At 36.5% G+C, this 23,139-nt stretch overlaps 1 protein-coding gene across 1 annotated transcript in view; it reads left to right on the forward strand.

The window, feature by feature from the left end:
* The window catches only part of LOC106868507 (glutamate dehydrogenase, mitochondrial), a 35,879-nt gene extending 20,666 nt beyond the window's left edge, over nucleotides 1–15,213 (forward strand). The window contains exons 6-12 of the mRNA XM_014913814.3: nucleotides 5,656–5,793; nucleotides 6,214–6,354; nucleotides 7,928–8,008; nucleotides 8,486–8,609; nucleotides 10,388–10,479; nucleotides 12,170–12,232; nucleotides 13,526–15,213. Coding sequence (XP_014769300.1) covers nucleotides 5,656–5,793; nucleotides 6,214–6,354; nucleotides 7,928–8,008; nucleotides 8,486–8,609; nucleotides 10,388–10,479; nucleotides 12,170–12,232; nucleotides 13,526–13,645 — 759 coding nt within the window. The 3' untranslated portion in view covers nucleotides 13,646–15,213. The remainder of the gene's footprint in view (nucleotides 1–5,655; nucleotides 5,794–6,213; nucleotides 6,355–7,927; nucleotides 8,009–8,485; nucleotides 8,610–10,387; nucleotides 10,480–12,169; nucleotides 12,233–13,525) is intronic.
* The last annotated feature ends 7,926 nt before the right edge of the window (nucleotides 15,214–23,139 follow it).

Consider the following 23,139-nt stretch of genomic DNA (forward strand, 5'->3'; position numbering starts at 1 on the left):
TATTGTCTGTGTGAATCCCTAAAACTCGAGAACTACATAACCAATTTCATTCAAATTTTACACATGCCTTACTTAGGGTCCATGCAGTGTCATGGGCCAAAAAAATGTTCAACTTCTTGCCTAATGCGAGCCCAGTGCAATCTCTTATCTCTTACACTATTTCAGTATTACATCTCTATTGTAATGTTAGATAATACTTTCAGTTTGAAAGAAGTCTGTCCTATATATATATATATTTATTTATTTATTTATTCCTATTCCTTATGCATTCCAAAACTGAGTTACTGATTTTGATGTATGGGGTATCAAAAGATTCAGTACTACTTTGGCTACAAACTAAACTTAATTTTCACATTCACATATTTGCATTTCAAAAATTTAACATTATAATCTTTTCCATAAATGAACTATCGTAAACATTTTATACGACAATGACATCACATTTTCTATATGTGTGTGTAGCTTAAGACATCAATCATCACAACATACACCTTCACTCATTCACTCACTCACATGCGCATACACACATACACACACACACACACACATGTCCATTTCGTATACATGTGCATATATCTTTCACTTCCTGCTCTCTCTGTCCTGTTCACTTTCTCTTCTTATATACAAACTTTGCCCTTTTAATCCCAAGCAATGCTGGGTATCTCTGCTAGTTACAAATACAAACAACAATTTCAAATATATATTGTTTTATACTTATAGCTACAAAGTATAGCCAGTACAATCTTAATATTTCAGTGAATCTGACTCAAAACAGATTGATTTACTTGATTACTGATTGATTAGTTAGTGTGATAAAAGCTGCTCAATAATAAAACATTTATTCCTACCAGTCCTATGCAAATATCTGAATATTTAGAAATGTTTACTTATATTGCCATTGATGTTTAAAAACAAAAATAAGCAAAGCAGCTCTGTTGCATTTATTAATATTTTTTTTTTTATTTACTACATTTCTAAATTTTTCCTAAGTTTTCTTTTATTGTTAGAAAATTCCAGACATGTTTGAGTAATTTTTGTACATTAATAAATAAATATTAAAATCATTTGTCTATTATTGTTAAGAAAATAATGGTTTTGCATTGTATGTGGGTATTTTCCAAATTTAGTTTGGTTAATTCTATTTTTATTATGTCAAAAGAAGACTATTATTGATATCATATTCACTTCGTTGTATCATTTAGAATGTGTCACTTTTTTTATATTGTCATTGTTTCTTGAGTTTGTGAGTTCAATAAACATCTATCCTCATTTATCACAGAGGTTTAGTTTCGAAAAGATAGAAAAAAAAAACAAAAGCAAAAAAAAACCAACTGATAAAGGAATAATCTCCATTCACTTTATAAATAGAATGAATGATAGACTCAGCAGTGGGAGGTGCAATGGCCCAGTGGTTAGGGCAGCGGACTCGCAGTCATAGGATCACAGTTTCGATTCCCAGACCGGGCGTTGTGAGTGTTTATTGAGCGAGGACACCTAAAGCTCCACGAGGCTCCGGCAGGGGATGGTGGCGAATCCTGCTGTACTCTTCCACCACAACTTTCTCTCACTCTTACTTCCTGTTTCTGTTGTGCGTGTAATTCAAAGGGTCAGCCTTGTCACAATGTGTCACGCTGAATATCCCCGAGAACTACGTTAAGGGTACACGTGTCTGTGGAGTGCTCAGCCACTTGCACGTTAATTTCACGAGCAGGCTGTTCCGTTGATCGGATCAACTGGAACCCTTGATGTTGTAAGCGACGGAGTACCAACAACAACAGACTCAGCAGTGAAACTTCTACCATCGTGTATTTTCTTGATCATCACAACCTTTTCTGGTAGTGAATGCATTCATCTGTATTGTTTGTTAGGATCAGGCACCTTCATATTTTTTCTGCTTGTTGGTGGCATGTCTTTGGGCATTAGTACATAAATCTATAAAAACATATGCAGCCTTACAGCATGGTGATGTAAACACAAGCAATAGTTAATGCATTCTTTGCAGCTGAGCATTGTGGATGGTTACCGTGATGCATTTTTTTGCTGTGCAAGAAGAATCTTCAACTGACCACTGACCCATGTTATCACAGATCAATCTGTGAGAAGTGTGACATAGGTTACAATTAAGTGTACCATGTTACACTGGATCAGTGATAAACAAGACTACATTACATTTTATTTCAAACTTTCTTCTCAGAATATTGGCTTCTGATCTATGTTTTATTTACAATATATTAAGCATATATAGGCGCAGGAGTGACTGTGGTAAGTAGCTTGCTAACCAACCACAAGGTTCCGGGTTCAGTCCCACTGCATAGCACCTTGGACAAGTGTCTTCTACTATAGCCTCGGGATATATATATATTTGTTCATATAATGATATCTCCACAATGTGTTGATGAGATAAACATGTAATCGCTACCATAATAGCAAAAATTTCTCCACAAAGGTCTATAGTAGACTCCTTATGGATCAATCTCTTTAAATAATAATGGCTATTAGCGTCAAAACTCTCATTTAAATTTATATATATATACATATATATATATATATATATTTGTGTGTGTTTTTGTGTCCATGTTTGTGCCCCCACCCCCACCCCCCGCCATCGCTTGACAACTGATGTTGGTGTGTTTACGTTCCCACAACTTAGTGGTTTGGCAAAAGAGACTTATAGAATAAGTACTAGGCTTACAAAGAATAAGTCCTGAGGTTGATTTGTTCAACTAAATGGGGCTGCTCCAGCATGGCCACAGTCAAGATGACTGAAACAAGTAAAAGAAAGGTTTATTGAGTTATTCAAACTTTGAGTGCAAATATTATTTACAAATGATGATCATCATCCTCATTTAATGTCCCTCTTCCATGCTGGCATGGGTTGGACAATTTCACAGGAGCTGGTAAGCCATAGGACAGTGCCAGGCTCCACTGCTTTGGCATGGCTTTTATGGCTGGATGTTCTTCGCAATGCCAGCAGAGTGCAATAGGTGCTTGGTGACTCACAAGACAAGAATCCTTTGAGGTGTAGGGGTGAGGGTATTGAAGAAGGTCTGTTTTGAGAGGTTAGAGTATGAGTGGAGGGACAGACAAGTGTCTTGCTGTAGAGGAAATACATGGTTACTCCAATCAGAGGGAGAGAGAGGGGGTGGTAATGTGCTAGGGCCATACTCTCAAGGTACATGGATGTGAATATAAATGGAATGATAGAGGATTGGCCAGGGTGTGTGAATAGGAAGTTCTCAAGAATGGAAGGAGAGAAGGGGTGGGAGTGAAACCTCCACAAAATGTATTATATCTTAGTGATGTTTTTCCTCCCTTTATATTTTATTTACTTATTTACAGGATTTTAAACAAACTTTGTCATCGAAATGGTTTTAATTGCTACTAAGCCATCGAAAATAAGACTTTCTCATGAAAGCAAAATTTAGCTATTGTTAGCATAATCTACTCTTCTCTCAGTGTCAGGTTTTACCTTCACTTTCTTAGACCTTATTACTTGCGTGCTTTCCATTTTGCAGTGAAGTTTTCTTTGGTTAGGTGTACAGATGTGTGTGCTTGTTTGTGTAATCATAAAAATTACTCTATTTTCCATAACAAATATAATTAAAATTTCTTATTTATGTGTGTAGATCATCATCATCCAGTGTTTTAAATCTGGGTTTTGTCTCCGTTAACAGGGGTTGCTGGATCTTTATACGGAAAAGGCTGATATTTGGTACTGGTATCGAAAGATTGCCGTATGTGTGTGTACAAGGGAAATATATGAATGTATGTGTGAACTAGCATTCTTTCAGTAAGAAACAATGATTAGTGTCACATCTCAAAAGACAACCACTAGATAACATTGACAAGTGTATTAATTTGATTTACCATCCATATTTATACATAAAATACTACAACTAGCCATCATTTTTGACAGCACGGGGCCAGCTAGTTCGAAATAAAGTGAAAAAATAAGCATTACATTTTACAGTGTAATCCGAATGCTAAAGGGTTAAAGAAAAAAAAAAAAATTATCCAGAGATATTTTACAGCGAGTTAAAAACATGCTCACCAAAGGATGTCAAAGACACCACCATTGTACTTAGATTTCATCTGTTTTAAAGATTTTTATTACACACACTCCAAGTTGTAAATCAGACCATCTGATTCAATGTAAAATAGATAATCTATTTTACCTTGACCTAATTGAATGATCAGCTATGTTGATAAATACTTGTTAATACATATCATTTTACTTGTCTCAGTCCCTGGACTGCTACCATGTTGGTGCACCTCTTTGAAGGGATTACTTGAACAAATCAATCCTAGTACTTCTTTTTTATGCCTGATGCATACTCTATTGGTCTTTTTTTTTGTTTTTTGCTAAATCATTAAGCTACTGGGACATCAACAAACCAACACTGGTTGTCATGTGGTGGGGGTACAAACACACATGCACACACACACACAATGGACTTGAACACAATTCCATCAATCAAATTCACTCACAAGACATTAGTTAGTCTGCAAGACATTGGCCCAAGATGCCACACAGTGAGACTGAACCTGAAGCCATATGGATACAAAGTGAGCTTCTTAATAACATACACAGTTAAGTTTGCTTTCCATGTGAGTCCTCATGCTCCAAGTAAATTGTTATTTAGGAGTAACTGCCCCCTTCGGCAATTAGAAGACCCTGTCTCGTTCATTTGTTCCTTTTTGGCATGGTTTCTTCCTAACACCAATCACTTTACAGAGCATATTGGGTATGTTTTATTGTTACACCAGCACCAGAGAGGTTGTATTGTCTCCTTTCTCCTCTGCATAACCTTCGAAGCAAATGTGACCAATAGTGTGAACAGAAGGTGAGTTGTGACCCAAATTGAGAAAGAGGAGAGAGTATTAGTATGAATGTAATGGAGTAACAGGAGAGAGGGTGAAGGCAGAGAGCTATATAATGATTGTTGGCAGCTAGTTGCTGGTTAAATAGAAAAACCTACAATCAGCTTGATGAGGGATAGCAATAAAATTGTGTCAGAATGAGTGATGGATAGCATCAAATATGGTGCTGTTAATATTTGAAGATGTCACCTAAGAGACCCATAGGAAATGGAGAAAGATGAATGCCATATCTGGTTACATGGACATCATGATAGAAGTGGAGTGATGCTAGGATGGTGAATGATGGTTCAGGAATTAAGTACAAGTAGATGAGATGATATCCTTTGCAGAAAAGCTTAAGTTTTGTCAGGCAGGAAATAAGTGAACTAATGTCCTGCTTTTAGTTGCTCTTTAGCCTCAGTTCAGCTCTTATTGGGCAGGTTTATGATCAACCATTTCATCTTATTTTCTAATAAATGTATACTGAAATATATTCAATGTCAACTTCCATTTTGGGGTTGGTGCAAGCTAAGAGAAATTTGGCTGCTATTTCTAGCAGGGTAAGTAACCACAGAGGATCATGCACTGGCTCGTTCTGCTTCATTTGTATAGTGCTGCTGTTATAGGTAGAACATTCTTGGCACTAATAAATAAAATTAGTAGCAGAGTGTTAGTAATCAAAATATTAGGGATACTTTTTTGGTTTGGCCCTTTTCTGTTTGCTCCAATCTCTCCTGATCAGCTATTTTGAAAATTATTGAACTGATGATCAGTAACTAATTTCTTTCTATTTAGGGCTTTGGTAATGTTGGTCTCCACACAATGAGATATCTTCACAGAGCTGGTGCAAAATGTGTTGGAATCATGGAAATTGATGGTGCTATCTATAATCCAAATGGAATTGATCCCCGAAAACTTGAAGATTATAAACTAGTAAGTTATTGATCTTCAGTCATTTTAATATACCTCTCGTTATAAATATTAATATTTTAGGAATTTATTAATATTGATTTTTGTATTAAATGTTGAAATGTCTGCCTATGTGTTAGTGTCCTAGTAGATAAGAACATTTTTATCTTTAGTTTAGAAATAAAGATTCCTAGTTCAATTCCACTATGGTATTCTGTATACACCCATGAATAAAACACCTGATGCTGATCGGAGTTCAAACTGATGGAAACATAGTTTAGATGTAAATATTGAAACATTTTCCATCTCTGAAGACAATTTTGTTATTTGTTGCAATTAATATTTAAAATTTAAGTAAGGTCCTTTCTATTTTTTTTTCTTGTTATTTAATATTTGAAGGGATTTTTCTTTGCTAATTCTGTTCTGTACTGTTCATTATTTCAGGAACATGGAACTATTGTTGGCTTCCCTGAAGCTGAACCATATGTTGGAGAAAGTATTTTATATGAACAGTGTGACATTCTTGTACCAGCTGCTGGTGAGAAACAATTAACCTTGGAAAATGCTCACAAAGTTAAAGCTAAAGTGAATATACTATTTCTTTTTCACTTAATATTTTATGTTCTTAATAAAAGGAGGTTGATTTCAGTGATTTCAAGATAGAAATATTGAATGCATATCTTGTGTTGAAATGAATTTTATTGTTTAGTGATTGATAGTGAATCGGCAGAAAATTTGATGACAGTTCAACTAGTCATGATAATGTGCAATAATGCCTCTTGTCCTCTTCTGTTAATTTTCATCTTGTAGATTTCATTGATTATTTATTAATAATCTCACTGATTGTATAATTAACTTATGGCCGCCTACACTTTTTTCTGCAAAATAGGGGTAGTTTGTCCTGTTCAGGCTATATTATTAGCATTATCCTGCGATTGAGAATTTAAAATTACTTCTTTAACTTTCTAAGATATCTCAATGCTTCTAAGAGCAAACTTCGTTTGTTTGTTTACGCTTATTGTAATTTGAATTTAACATATGATAGCGTCTCATAAAGCAAGATTTCTATACATCTTAAATTTGCAGAAAAACTTGTGATGGGGCAGTTTAGCTTAATTGGTCGAGAGCACCACGATGCGTAATCACGGAGGTGTGAGTTTGCGTCTCATGGCTGGCCGCCTACACTTTTTTCTGCAAAATAGGGGTAGCTTATCCTGTTCAGGCTATATTATTAGCATTATCCTGCGTTTGAGAATTTAAAATCACTTCTTTAACTTTCTAAGACATCTCAACGCTTCTAAAAGCAAACTTTGTTTGTTTACGTTTATCGTAATTTGAATTAAACACATCATTTAAATGTTGTATTTTACTTATATTTTAAATATATTCTTGTGGTCTTAATTATTGTCAACTAAATCCTAAAAAAGTGTCCCTATACAAAGTGACTTAGTCACTGCTGAGAGTGAATAATTTAGGGTTTTGATACTTAATACTTGTCTTCAAAGATTATTTAAAAAACTGTCTTACATTTATCAGCCTTAAAGTTTATCACTTAACTGCTTCAGATTATCAACTTTCTTTATTATATGTATATATTCATATCCAGTGTAATGCTTGGGAATGTGAAATGTCAGGTGCATTAACGACACATGCACACAGAAACATATTTATAGCTTTTCTTTTATTGAAACTGAAAATTTGTCTCACAACTTGAGTTTTGTGCCACTGCAATCTTCAGGTGAGAAGATCACAGTGCTGTGAGGCTTAAGTCATGAGACGAACGTTTAGTAATATTTAAAAAAATACTCATATCATCATCATCATCATCATCGTCGTTGTTTAACGTCCGCTTTCCATGCTAGCATGGGTTGGACGATTTGACTGAGGACTGGTGAAACCGGATGGCTACACCAGGCTCCAATCTGATTTGGCAGAGTTTTTACAGCTGGATGTCCTTCCTAACGCCAACCACTCTGAGAGTGTACATGTATTGAGCACACGTCTCTCATTCATCTGCCATAAGCCAACACATATATATATATATATATATATATATATAAAGGTGTGTAGTTCATTCTATCTTCTTTTATGTTTCCATGTGAAGAAGTGCTTTGAAGAAGCCACAAAATTTTTTTCTATTTTTAATTTTTCTTTCTAGATCATTGCTGAAGCTGCTAATGGACCCACTACACTTGGTGCTTATGAACACTTTTTAGAAGCTAAGAAACTTGTTATTCCGGTATCTAATTTTGAATCTTCTATATTTTAAAAACTGTATTATTTGTAACCTTGCATGGTAGTGAATAAATTATAAAATGAGTTAGTAAGATGCAACAAGGATAGCACTCTGCTACTGGTGTTGTATTGTATTCTTTTATACAAGACCCTAATCAAAGACAATCAGCTTCACAAATTGAATTAAAGGATCAATCATATTTATTCATTAGTCATTATTAAAGCTCTTTATACAAAAACTGTGGTGTGATCCAATCTAGATTAAGATTTTGCAAGATTTTTTTAATGAATTATCTTAAATCCTAATTGTTAATCAATAGATACGAGTCCAGAAAAGTTCTAATTAGGCTCTTTGATATTTTAAATAATGACTTTTGGTCTACAATTGTACCAAGATGTCTTTCATTGTCTAATTTTTACTTACAGAAAAAAAAATCCAAACAGAACAATAATAAAAATACTTTTTTTCTTTATTTTACAGGATATGTATGTTAATGCTGGTGGTGTAACTGTTTCTTATTTTGAGTGGTTGAAAAACCTTAACCATGTAAGCTATGGTAGATTGACATTTAAGTATGAAAAAGATTCAAATTATCATCTTCTTGGTAAGAATGATTTTTACAGTTCTATATTTAAGAGATGGGGAATTATGTACATTATTTACATCTGACGGATATTTGTACTAATCTTGTTTGTTGTTAACACAATGTTTTGGCTGATATACCCTCCAGCCTTCATCAGGTGTCTTGGGGAAATTTCGAACTTGGATGCTCATCCTAAGGTATTTCTGATGTTATTATTATTCAGGTCACTGCTTGGAATCGAACTCGGTATCTTGGGGTTAGTAGCTCGTGCTCTTAACCACTATGTGATATACCCATGGTGTAGTGGTTAAGAGCGCGAGCTACTAACCCCAAGATTCCGAGTTCGATTCCAGGCAGTGACCTGAATAATAATAATAATAATAATAACATCGAAAAATACCTTAGGAATGAGAACCAAGGTTCAAAATTTCCCCCAAGACACCTGATGAAGGCTGGAGAGTGTATCAGCCGAAACGTTGTTAACAACAACCAAGATGAGGTCAAATATCCGTCGAATGTAAATAATGAAGAATGATTTTGTTAAACCTTTTGTAACTGTTTTAGTTACACACACACACACACACACACACACGTGTCATTTATCATTTACTTGTTTCAGTCATTGGACTACAGCCATACTGAGGCATCTGCCTTGAGGAGTTTTAGTCAAACAAATGAACTTCAGTACTTATTTTAAGTTTGATACTTATTCTATTCACCTTTTCTGCTGAATGTCTAAGTAGCAGGGACATAAACAACCCAGCAACGGTTGCCAAGTGGTGGTAGTAGTGATTGGATGGGTTGTGACAAGAACAGGCATAAAGGCGGCGAGCTGGCAGAAACGTTAGCACGCCGGGCGAAATGCTTAGTGGTATTTCGTCTGCCGTTACGTTCTGAGTTCAAATTCCGCCGAGATCGACTTTGCCTTTCATCCTTTCGGGGTCGATAAATTAAGTACCATTTACGCACTGGGGTCGATGTAATCGACTTAATCCGTTTGTCTGTCCTTGTTTAGCCCCTTGTGGGCAATAAAGAAATAAGAAATAAGAACAGGCATAAAGACATTCACACACACACACACACACACATGATGAGCTTCCATATAGTTTCTCTCTACCAAATTCACTTACAAAAGGCAAATATCCACTGAAGGCTTTATTAGAAGACACTTGCTCAAGGTGACTTACAATGAGACTGAATCCATAACCATGTGGTTCTTAACTGCACAGCCAAATATGTATTTTTTTTTTGTATGTATTTGCATCCATTTTTCCATGCTAGCCCAGATTAGATAACTATGTTGCTGAGGCTTTGTTTTATAGCTAGATGCCCTCTTTGTCACTAATTCTTACCTGTCTTTCAAATGTGGGATATCATATTTCAGATGTTGAAAAGGGAAATCACTGAAGTGTCACCTTGTAACTGAATAATTTTCGGAGACATGCAAATGTAAAGAAACACACATGATGGGCTTCTTTCAGTTTCTAGCTTTTGGCTGGTCCAAGGCTACATTAAAAGACACCTGACCAAGATGCTGTGCAGTAGGACGAAACTCAAAACCACATGGTTGAGAAGTGAAATCCCTAACCATCCAACCAGCTTGAAATCCCTGACATTCTACCAGCTTGCCACCTTAAATAATAATGATAGATGATAATATAATTTATTTCTTTGTTTATTCTAGTTAATTACATTTTATATGACTTGTTTAGAAAAAGAAAAAAATTGTGTTACATTTTTACACTCTATTGTTAAAATTTCTTTGTGACTTTATACTTTTTTTTTCTAATCTTTTATAGAGAGTGTCCAGAATTCATTGGAATCGAAATTTGGTAAAAATGGAGGCAAAATTCCTATTATGCCATCTAGTGCTTTTGAAGCTAGGATTCATGTATGTATTTTTTAAATTGTTTTTTTATTTTTTACCTGTTTCAGTCATTGGACAGCAGCCATTGTGGGGTACCACCTTGAAGGGTTTAGTTGAACAAATGAACTCCAGTACTTATTTTTTTTAAAGTCTGGTACTTATTCTCTTCATTTCATTTGCTGAACTGCTAAGTTATGGAGGACATAAACAAACCATCACTGGTTGTTAAGTCGTGGTGGAAGTTACACACACACATGTATATCATCATTTAACAGCTGTTTTCTGTGCTGACATGCTGGAGAGTTGTGCTAGGCTGTTGCCTGCTGTGGCATGGTTTCTATGGTTGGAAGCCCTTCGCAATGCCAACCACTTTACAGGGTGTAATGGGGTGGTATAGGGATTTGATGTCCAAGGTGAACAGGTGTGAGGGGCTGGGAGGGAAGGAGAAGAAATTAAAAATGCGAGGGGTTTGATTGGTGTCATGTATATGGGATGGGAGGGCAGCAATTAAAGGAGACGGGATGAGGTTGAAGTTTTTAGAGATGAGTTCTGTGTGGCAGTTGCAGGCAGAAACAATGGGGCAGCCAGGGTTGTCGGGTTTATGTATTTTGGGAAGGAAATAGATGGTGGACGTATAAGGTGTTCGGATGATGAGGTTGGTGGCAGTAGGGGCAAGGGCAGAAGAGGTGATGAAATCATGGATGGTGGAGGACACACACTGTTGGTTGGAGGAGAGGAGGTGATAGGTCTGCACCCCACACCACCACTATGCCGCCTTTGTCTGCCAGCTTGACAACGATGTCGTTGTGGCAACAGAGGTCGCAAAGGGCGATCGATTCAGCCCAGGTGATGTTAGTCTGGAAGGATCTTTTTTTTGAAATTGAATTGTCTGACTAGTGCATTTCATGCATGAACAAGTCCAGGCTGCTGAACTAGCCTGGAGGCAGCGCCCCCGCTCCGAGAAGCAATCCCGATTGTTGTGATACTGTGTGGACATGTGGAAAAACACATGTAGTTTGATGCAGCACATATATATATATAGGTAGTTAGGGTAAATCCCAGCTGCTTCCTCTTGAAGCACATCTGCTTATTCCATTATTACAATCAATACGTATCCATAGTGACTGTTGTATGTTAATCAAAGTGCATATTAAAATTGAGGATTATGGAAATATTTGCAGAGTTATTGTGCACCAAAACAGGAAAATGGAAATCTTTTGGTATTCTTTATTCTCCTTATATAATATGTAAATCTTTGTAGTTCTTATTAGCAAATGAAACACATCATCATCATCGTTTAATGTCTGCTTTCCATGCTAGCATGGGTTGGACGATTTGACTGAGGACTGGCGAACCAGATGGCTGCACCAGGCTCCAATCTGATCTGGCAGAGTTTCTACAGCTGGATGCCCTTCTTAATGCCAACCACTCGGAGAGTGTAGTGGGTGCTTTTACGTGCCACCGGCACGAGGGCCAGTCACACGGTACTGACAGCGTAATAGAAAATAAATAATACCAAAAAATTTCCATTTTCCTGTTTTGTTATGTGTATGTATGTTATGCTTGTGTGTTTATATATGTGTGTGTGTGTATGTATGTAAGTGTAAATGAAGCACTTTTTGAAAACATTTAAAGCATTTCTATTTTATTATCACCAAGCATAAATCTGAAACGATTGAAAGATTAACAAACAATTGCTTACCTTCTATTGCAGGGTGCATCTGAAAAAGACATTGTTCATTCAGGCCTTGAATATACCATGGAAAGGTCAGCTAGAGTGAGTAATCCTTCAATTATTTTAATACACTGTAAATTATAAAGTATTAAGTTATCAAATAACAGTTGTAAATTTATTTCCAATTTTGATCATTTTTCTATGTTGACATAAGTTAACTGCTTGTGTGTTCCCTGAACATATTTCTATGATTGATTAGGGTAGGCTGTTAGGGCATTAATTTAATGGTTCAGTGTATTTGTCAATATTGAATATTGTCAATTAATCATAGCATTTTCTCAAAAACAGTCTTCAAGGTTATTTAAAACAAGTATTTTCTTCTTTTCATTTTGTAATAGTCTTCTTTCCTTAGATGCCACGTCCAGAATATAGGACAAGGTGATCATGTCCTGTCACAACTCTCTGTTCTTTGTTTTCTGTAACAGTTCCACTTTCTGATATTTAACGCCTCTTTCTTCCTACCTGTTCATCAAGCTTCGTATCTATATCATCCTTCTCCTTCCTCTGCTTTTTTTCCCTTCAATCTTTCTGGCCATTGCTAAATTCTCCAGGCCCTCTTTCCTCATTACATGACCAAGAAATCTCAGTTGCTTGGCCCTTATCTCATGAAGCAGTTTCCTCTATATTGCAGCCCAGGTCATCACTTTTCCATTAGACATTTTGTCCATGCTATCCTTAATATTCTCCTTAAGAACCACATTTTACAGCTTTACCTCCTCGATTCTGATGTTATAGACCATACCTCACTTGCATACTAATGTATGTGTACATAGGGTAGATGTAGCAGTTCAATATACGGTTCTTGGTCATGAATCTCAGAGTATGATTTCTCAAGATGTTATACAATTTTGAGAATGCAAATTTTTCTTGTACTATTCTTTTACATCTAATAGTAAAAACTCAAAATGAAACAAAAGTGGTTAGAAAACAAGTTTGTGTGATTTTTAAATGTCTTCAGTGAAAAAGTTTCTACTTATGATCTGTCAAATAGTGCAAGTCTCAAATACCTAAGGTTATTTTATAATATTGTCCAGTACACTCTGTTGTACACTATGCCAATATTGGTACACTATGCCAATATTGAACTTTCATTTACTGTGGTTAGTATCTTGTTTCCTAGTTAAGTTGACACTGTCTAGATGAAAGGACACAAGATAGGGGGTGTTTTACCTTTGAACACAAAATAGGTGTTAGAGCCTTAAACAAACAACTGATGCAATTTTACACAGAATTTCATTTACTTATTTGTATTCAAACGTCATTTTTTTTTCTATTTTTATTTTTTATCATGTATTCTTTTTTGCTTATTTTTGCATATATTTGTTTGCATTCCAGAATATCATGCGAACTGCCATGAAGTACAATCTTGGCTTAGACTTACGGACAGCAGCTTACATAACTTCAATAGAGAAAATCTTCAGAGTATATGAAGATGCTGGATTGACATTTTTATGAATTTTTAAATTATTCAACATTAGGGGTCTAAAAAAGAGAAGCAAAAAAAATTACTTAGAAATATTTGAGAAAAGGTATAGTGTTTTATACTCTGATATTACATACGACAAAAGCAATATTTCTGTATAAGTTAGATAATTAATCTTGTGTAATTATGTGTAACAATTTAAGTTCATATTTGATAGACCTTTCAACCAGTAGACCCTTTATTTGTAGTTGCCATTGTGTAGATTTTTTTCACAGTTGATAATCCAATCCAAGCAATAAAACTGGCTTTTTATTTTGTTTTCCTTTGCAGTTGATCTTCAGTCATATTAACATACAAAAGTTGCAGACATGTCTGCTTAGTGGGGTTCTTTTTTATCTTCTTTCTTTCTTATCTTTTATTTTACTTTACTTAATGAGAGTATTTTTTAAAAATATTTTTTTATTTTCCACACATACCAACCATCTTTCAAATCACTGTCTGTCACACACACTGTCTATTAACATTTCAATATGTTAATTCTCATTGTTAATTTAAATTGTAACCTTTGGGCAGGTATTAATCTTCTGTCTTTGTCTTGAATTTCCATTTTTTTTTAAAGAGTGAATTAACTCTGAACAGTACAAACCATATCAAAAGAAATCTGAATTTCTTTTTGTAATACTCTCATTCTCAGAAGTACAATTAATGTGGTGCATCTATACAAACATTTCAGTTGGTCTTTGAATAGATTCACCATTTTAACATTTGTTTGTCTTTAGTTTGAAAATTCCTGTGCAATGTGTGCTATGGAATTTTGGAACTTATGAAATTGAAATTGGTTTTTTTGCATCAGGTTTCTGTGAAAATCTGTAACTCTGTTCAGATATTTTATATTTTCTAAATCTTAAGCACTTAATTTTTCTTTTTCTCTCTTTTAATGTTTTATTTTTTAAATATTTAATTTTTGCAAAGACATCTTAGAACTAGGTGCTTTATTGGATCAGATGAATATTTTCTTAGTTCAATTAATTTTTATATATAAAAAAAAATCATGTTTTAGAAAATTTGAAACAGCACCTTGTTATTGTGATATTGATGAAATGAATAAAGTCACTAGTGTCTTTTCACTGGTTTAATAAATTGTTTACTATTGAGTTAATGAAGCTAGTATTGATTACTAATTTTAATCCTAAGAAATATGCTTTTTGTAGGGATTGGAAACAGCAATTTTTTTTTTTTATCCATAACTTTTAGAGTATTCCATCAAGATTTTGACCAAACGTAGTTCAAGTTTTTATTTTTTTATTTTTTTTTTCATTTCACTTGTTTTTATCACAGCCGAAATAGCTTTTTGTAATTTTTGAAGTTTTCAATCTCTGTTGATTATTAAATGATCAAAATATTTTGATGTAATTGTATTAACTTATGAATGTAATGTTGAAAGATAATTACTGAGTATATGCACACTTTCTTTAACAATCTTTATTTGATTATTGGGGGTGGGGGTTGAGGGGGCACTGCAGAGAAGGGTGTTGCTGAAAAATACAGTTCAATCATCTCTGATATACTATTTATCAAAAATAAAACAATATTAGTAAAATGTTGTTCGTGTCTTTATGTATATTGAATGGGAATATTTTGCCTTTAAATTTCAGCAATGAGCTGGTAGAATTGTTAGTGCACAAGAGAAAATGCTTAGCAGCATTTTTTCTGGTTCTGAGGTCAGATCCTACCAAGGTCAGCATTGCCATTCATCCTTTTGGATTTGATAAAATAAATTTCCAGTCAGTGTAATCAACTAAACTCTTTCCCTTGAAATTCCTGACGTTTGGTCAAAATTAAGAATTCTTTTACTTGTTTCAGTCATTTGACTGTGGCCATGCTGGAGCACCGCCTTTAGTCGAGCAAATCGACCCCAGGACTTATTCTTTGTAAGCCTAGTACTTATTCTATTGGTGTCTTTTGCCGAACCGCTAAGTTACGGGGGACGTAAACACACCAGCATCGGTTGTCAAGCAGTGGAAATGAACCTGGAACCATGTGGTTGGTAAGCAAGCTACTTACCACACAGCCACTCCTGCGCCTATTATTAAATTATCATATATGAAGATGCATAGACTAGTGGCTAGGGTATTGGTCTTATTATTATTATTTCATGGACTCAATTCATGGAACGGGTTGTACATTGTGTCCTCGATTAAGACACATCATTTCACATTGCTCCAGTTTACTCAGCTGAAATTAGTACCACCCAAGTGCTTGTATAGTACGCTTGAAACTCCAGCTGTTATATTCTAGATGTTCCCCTGGATCATAGGGGATAGAGCCAAGAGGATATCAATGTCTGCTCACAACTACATAAGCACCTAAAACAATTTACAAAGCATGAATGCTAAGTCATTTTCGGTTCAGAGTGACAACTGTAGCTAATATAGCTAATTTTACTTTATCATTAAATTCTTGTCTCTAAATTATTTAACAGTGAAAAATAGATTTTATTGAAAATTTGAATTTAATGGTAAATGTGAAAATTTATTGACAATTTTTTTAACTGCAACAAAGTCCTAAAGAGAGACACAACACACCTTCAGTTGTTAAATATGGAGGAAAAAGAAAAGAAACCTATAACATAGGCTGCTTTTATTTTTCCTCTGTATTTGACTGTGTGGTTAAGAAGTCCACTTCACAGCTGTGAGGTTTCAGGTTCATTCCCAAGGTGGAGCATCTTGGGCAAGTGTCTTCATTTATAACACCAGGTCAGCCAATGATTTGTAAGTGAATTTGGTTGACAGAAACTGTGTGGAATCCTGTTATATATGTATCATCATTGTTTCAGCACTCACTTTTCCATTCTAGCATGGATTGGATAGAATTCATTGAGGCAGATTTTTCATGGATAGATATCTTTGTTTTTCAATAACTATAGCATGATGTCAAGGAGTGTCTTGCTCAAGACCACAATGCTGTGCTTGGCACACAAATCAAAATCATCACACACACACACACATGCATAAAGGAGGTAGTCAGAGTTTTGGGTAATCATTTTATTTAGCACTTTCATCTCATTTCAGAGATTCATCAGGGTTGATATTTTTAGAGAAACTTTATGCCTTTTATATATATGCGAGTTAGTTGAAAAAAATCTGGTGTTGAATTGGGAAGAGAATGTTCTTTGTTACATTGAATCTATACAGAGAGAGAGAGAGAGAGATGGGGACACCAAGAAAAGTTGTAACATCATCAGTTGGATTTAGACAGGCTGTACTACTGATTGGATCAAGTAGAACCCTCATTGTCGTAACTGATACAGGGCCACTTTTAGGGCACATAAGCATTGTTGCCTGCATTCAGAAAAAGGCAACCTGATTGATCAGTATAAAATCAAACACAAGCACGCTGTAGCTTCTGGCCCACCAGCATGCTATCTCCTTTCTCTAACTTTTCTGACTGAAGTGGGAAGGAAGCTTAGATCACATAGTCGAGAAGCAAGCTTCTTAACCACTTGGCTAGCCCGACATGAATGTATCTTGAAGATAGTGTTACTGGAGTTGACAGAAGCCATAGAATGCTAAACTAAATGCCTTGAACTATTTTGATATAACCCTCTATATTTTAAGATCAAATCTTGCCAGTGTTCCTCATTCTTTGGATTCTCAATCTTTTTAACCCCATGGCACACCAGAGATGAAAAATCACAAGTGTGCTTTGCATGGGAAGTTTGAAAAAGAAAAGAGAGATAAACCCTCCCCAAAGCCGTTGCTTGTTTTATTAATCATGTTTGTGTATAAGAAAATTATGAATAACAGGTTTTTCACGACGCTTAAGCATTAGCATGGATCTTCTAAAAGGCTTTCAATAATATTTTAAAAAGTTCATGGCATTCTGAAATACTCCCTCATCACTGTTTAAGAACTACTTTAATAATAATGCTTCAGGTCTCTATTTTCGCTGAAATTGAGCAAGTCCTGTTTTAAGTTTCTTTTAATTTACAACGAAAGCCACAAGACCATAAAAAAGTTCTTAGTGGAAGGGTAAGTATCTGAAACATTTTTTTTCAAGCCAATTGTTACTTGAATTTATCAAACTTCTGATCCACAGAATACTGAACTTCCAAAAATCATTACAATATGTTATCACACCTAGTTTTCTCCCCTTGATCATATTTATTTCAACTTAAATGTAATCGATTACTTTTTTCCTTTTGTCACTCTATGAGCTTTGAAAAATAATTAAGTCTTTCTTTTTTTTAAATTTATGTAGCGCGCGCGAACACATACGACTTCGTTCCTTCGCTGCGGTCGACCGGGATCTAAGCCCATGTTAGCTAGCTAGATCCTTCTCGAGTTCTACCGAGGTATGCATATACCGATAAGGCTAGGTTTGAAAATCGAATCGTTTCGAATTAGTCCTGGGTTATTTCCCAATATAGCGCAATACCACATATTATAGTTTCTTTGAATCGTGACTTTTAACTTACATGGTGGTGGACAGATATGGAACTTTGTCAAATCTGGAGACACCCGGAAAAGAGCTGGTCTGAGGATATCGAACCAACAAAGGGAAGCAATGAAAAAGCCCGGGAAAGCTGGAAGTGAAAAAAAGAACAAAAACGATGCCATCTTTTATGAATCGTGATAAACTACGAATTACTGTTTTTAAATACCTGCAGTTTACACAAGGTCCACTTCTTTTATTCTTACGTTAAAAGTTACGGGATCTCGCATGCCTGGCTACAACTTGTTTCTCAAAGGCTAAAGCGGGTGGTGTGATGGTCTCTGTCCGCTCAAGCATTTCAACAGTTCTGTGTGGAGATTAGAAGCAGTCGCCACAAGAGGTATTTCTTTGCGACATTCGAATAAGCACATGTATGCTTGTACTTGGCGCTATTTACTGTACCCTAAGCTCTCATTGAGACACAGCTTTACCTAGTAAAATAGCCTGAGAGCTGCATCTAGGAAAATAGTCACCTATGTTTTCATCACTGGTGACTTCAATTATCTAAATCTAATGATGGGGAAACCTTTCACTGGCTACAAAGTGCGTATGATTTCTTTGATTTAGTACTGGATTCAAACTGGTCCTAAGTAGTAACCCACCCCTACAAGAGACAACAGCACTTTGAATCTGCTATTTACCACTACATCTCAAACTGCTATCGGTTTTACAACTGAGTTACCGTTAAGCAACTCTGATTACGCTGTGATCATTGCCAATTTGTCTCTTTCTTAGCTGAGAGAAAAGCTTTCACAGCCACCAAGCTGCTTGCTTTGACTGGAACAGTTACAGTACTGAGTTACGGCAGACAAACTGGCTTGATTTCAATGTCATTACCAGTGGTGGCTCGTAGATAGAATTAGTTAGGGAGGTGCTTCAGAAAATTTTCAGCTGTTGTTTTAATATTGTGTAAAAGGAAACAAACATATAAAAAGAATATTTATACGTGAACTTGATCGGTTCACGTTTTAGCCACTGCCAGGTAGTGTGTTTAATTTGTTCACTGAACACTGCCTCGAATTCCCCCTTGTTTTTCGAAAAATACCCGCTTAATCACAAAATAGGGAGGGGGGGAAGAATCTGCCCTATTTTTCAAATCCTGGCAGCAACACTGAAGCTGGATAATAATCTTATAGAAATAGTGGTTATACACCATTAGGTGTGCACCTACTTTCCTATTTTAAATTAGAATATAAACGGAACGCAGAACTCCAAACTATCAACACAACAATATTTATTTAAGGAGGTAAATAGAGGGCTTTACTCTGGGTTGTTGAGACGCCTTCTGTGTGATTGTCTGGTTGCTGAGACGCCTTCTGTGAGTGAGCATGGTTGTTGAGACGTTGGAATGTTGATGTGAGCTGTCCCCAGGGTTGGATTGACGGAGAGACAGCTAGACACGTCCTTGCTCATGGCCGGCCGGCCGCGAAAGAGAGTGAATAAAGCGGGAACGCTTGGATGTTGAATTCCACGCATGCGTGAGACTACGCATGCGCACGGCGTTACTACAGGGCTCCCCTTGCCAGTGTGGAACGCACGATAATATAATTTTTGGAGGAACGCCTGAGGCAGGATGGCCACTGAAAACCACCCACAAGATGTGGCACAAACACACACAAAGAAAAATCAAAGAAACGAATGTACACTTGTGAGATACATGCATGCAATGTTTCTGGAAGGAAAGAAAATATATGAGTGCACAAGTGTGTGTGTGAGAGAGAAAAAAAACACAGAACATAGTAAAAGTGTCTGTAGAGAAAAAATCCAGTTCGTATAAGAGTTACACAAGTTGAATGTCTGTACTCAGGAAGTTGTGGTCAGTTGGCAGAGCGTCGATGCGAATGCCGACCTGTTACCTGGTACTAAATATCCTAGTCGGCTAGCTCTGACTGTTGTGCGTGAGTGGATATTCCACTCATACAGTGAAGATAAAACCGAGTGTGTTGATCTGGTGTGTCCCTGGTGGTGGGGTTGTTGGCGCACGACATTATGGTAGACAGTACATTGATGGTGAAGACGTCGGCGCAGGAACTGGTTTATAGCTGTAGCTGTGTTCTGTATGTGTGGTGGTAATGATGTCCTATTGAAACTTTTGGCGACGTCGGGGGGCGATGCTCGTAGTTGGTAGTGGTTGTTGTTGTCGACGGCGTTGGTGGTCATCGTTGCTTGGTAGTTCAAATTTCGTGGCTGCGGTCGTTCGTACTCGGGGTCACCAGTTATATAGAAATAGTGGTTATACACCATTAGGTGTGCACCTACTTTCCTATATTAAATTAGAATATAAACGGAACGCAGAACTCCAAACTATCAACACAACAATATTTATTCATGGTGGAAAATATACAGCTTTAATCTTGTTTGTTGAGACGCCTTCTGTGTGATTGTCTGGTTGCTGAGACGCCTTCTGTGAGTGAGCATGGTTGTTGAGACGTTGGAATGTTGATGTGAGCTGTCCCCAGGGTTGGATTGACGGAAAGACAGCTAGACACGTCCTTGCTCATGGCCGGCCGGCCGCGAAAGAGAGTGAATAAAGCGGGAACGCTTGGATGTTGAATTCCACGCATGCGTGAGACTACGCATGCGCACGGCGTTACTACAATCTAATTCTACACTTTATCACATTCAAGAATATAAGCACGTTTTTAAGCACAACACACGGAGTCAAAAAGAAACACTACCTTTCACCAGCACTGTGTGAACGCCAGTGCCTTCTCTCCCTAGCGTGAAGCTTCCTATCTCGGACATGTGAGCGTGCGCACAACAGCTAAACACTGCGTCGCTGGAATTGTAAAACTGTGTGCTTTACAGTTCTATACAAGGACTTTTGTGTTTTTTTTTTTTTTTTTCATAAAATAGGGGACGACTACTGACATTAAGCTTAAAGAATTAAAGAAAAAGGACTCATTATATTGAATGTTACTGATAATATTGAGTGGAAATAGGGGGTGTTGCAGTTCCGCAGTGCCTATACACGAGCCGCCACTGGTCATTACTATCCTTTAGCATTTGCTCAATTCAATCTGGGTCGTAGCAAAACATCAGTACTACGTAAACGCATTAGATACCAAAAGCGCAATTTGGGAGACTGAATCAGTTTGCTTTGTCAAATGAGAACGAGATGTTGAGCGTTAATACAAACTACATTGAGCAGAGGATAGTAGAAAGGGCAAAGGAGCGTCAAACCATCATGAAGTAATTGACTAAAAAGCAGTACTTAGTTAGAACAACGCATAGCAACCAACCCGGATAATGCGTAAAAGTGTTCTGGAAATACATGCGTTCGAAACAGAGGTCTAACTTTCCACTCGGCCTTTTCTGCAATCTCCATCCAGATCAGATTACTGGTGACCTCAAATAGTGTGTAGAACTTACTGCTGGCACTTTTACTGTTGAAAATACCAACAGATTATCTTTACCATTCCTGATATCAAATTCCAAATATATATATGTGTGTGTGTCTGTCTGTGTTTGTTCCCCCATCATCACTTGATAACCAATGTTGGTGTGTTTGCGTCCCCGAAACTTAGCGGTTCAGCATAAAAAAGATCAAGAGCATTTTTTCAACTAAAACCCTTTAAAGCGATGCTCCAGCATGGCCGCAGTCAAATGACTGAAACAAGTAAAAGTGTATGTGGTCAATCTAACTAGCTGTATTGTCCCATTGATAGAGTCCTGTGTTAGAGGGAGAGAGAGAGAGATTCTGCAACTTTAATAACCTTATTCAATCCTAACAATTTGGATTTATCCCTAACTCAAGCTACTGTGGCCAATACGTCAAATTTCTTGAAGACATCACTTGAATCACGGATAGCGACTCTTGGGTGGAAGCTATTTATCTTGACTTACTCACCACTGAAACCCTCTGCAATATGTGTGAGGGCTAATCTTTGTAGTTGGTTGAAGTCCGTCATTCTCAGTCGAGAACATTCTGCACTCGGCGCGGTGACATCAGGATTTTCGCACTGATCTATTCTTGGTTTCCTGTTGTTTGTTGCATAGGTTAACGAAATAGACGCCAACTTGAAGCATGTTACTGTGTTAGAAAGCCCAGACGACTTTAAGCAGTACTTCGAGGGAGAAAAAAAAAGAATGGATCCTATATGCTCGCTATAGATCTTTGCCACAATCTAAGTTGAGCACAATGCAGCAATGAATTGCTGACTGACAATTCAAGCTGGCTATAGACCTGTGCACCATTATACATTCTGGTGGGAAACCCTACAATTTACCACGCCCTCCACAACACCAACCTTATGAAGCCTGTGTCGAATATGACCTTGACAGTATTGTCAATAATGTTCTGCATTGAACAAACTACATTTCCAAAATCGTAAGAAGGGCCGAAGGTGTCTTAGCATCACTCAATAAGACCTTCGTCAAATGCCCACTGACTATTTATCTAACCTTTTTTGAATTCAATACTTCTATTACTCGTGGACAGACGTATAAAATCAAAACTCAGCGCAACACCCATGACTTTTGGAAACACTTTTTCATTCTCAGTATTGTCGAAGCATAGAATAAACTACCCACATCGGTTGTTAACTGTCAGGATATTGTATCTTTGAAAAATTCCATGGTTCACGAAATTCACCAACATTTTATTTTTGAAGTACAATTTCCAGTTTATGGCCTTTTCACTGTTCATATTTCTGCTTTCTTACGTTTTATCCCATCTTCTATGCACTTTTGCCTTTCATTGCTTTCTCTACTTGACTTATTACTACTTTCTGTCCCATTTTACCTCAGTTGTAGCGCACCTGTGCAATGTATATAATGTTTCATAATTATTATATCAAACATATTTGGCAAACTGGTCTGCTCTAATAAATGCATGCCGTATATTATAATCCAAAAGGTATATTAGACAACAACCTAATGTTAATTCAACTTTCCTTCCATGAGTCTTCAACTCATGATGGGGGTCTTAGAGAGACCGTAATGACATACCGTTTTTCCCATCTGCAACAGTCCTCGAGCCATCGTTAATTATTTCCCTGTTCATCGTCCATCTTCTCTCCCGCCACTACAG

This window comes from Octopus bimaculoides, chromosome 5 (assembly GCF_046866305.1).
Source record: "Octopus bimaculoides isolate indiv1 chromosome 5, ASM4686630v1, whole genome shotgun sequence".
Lineage (NCBI taxonomy): Eukaryota > Metazoa > Mollusca > Cephalopoda > Octopoda > Octopodidae > Octopus > Octopus bimaculoides.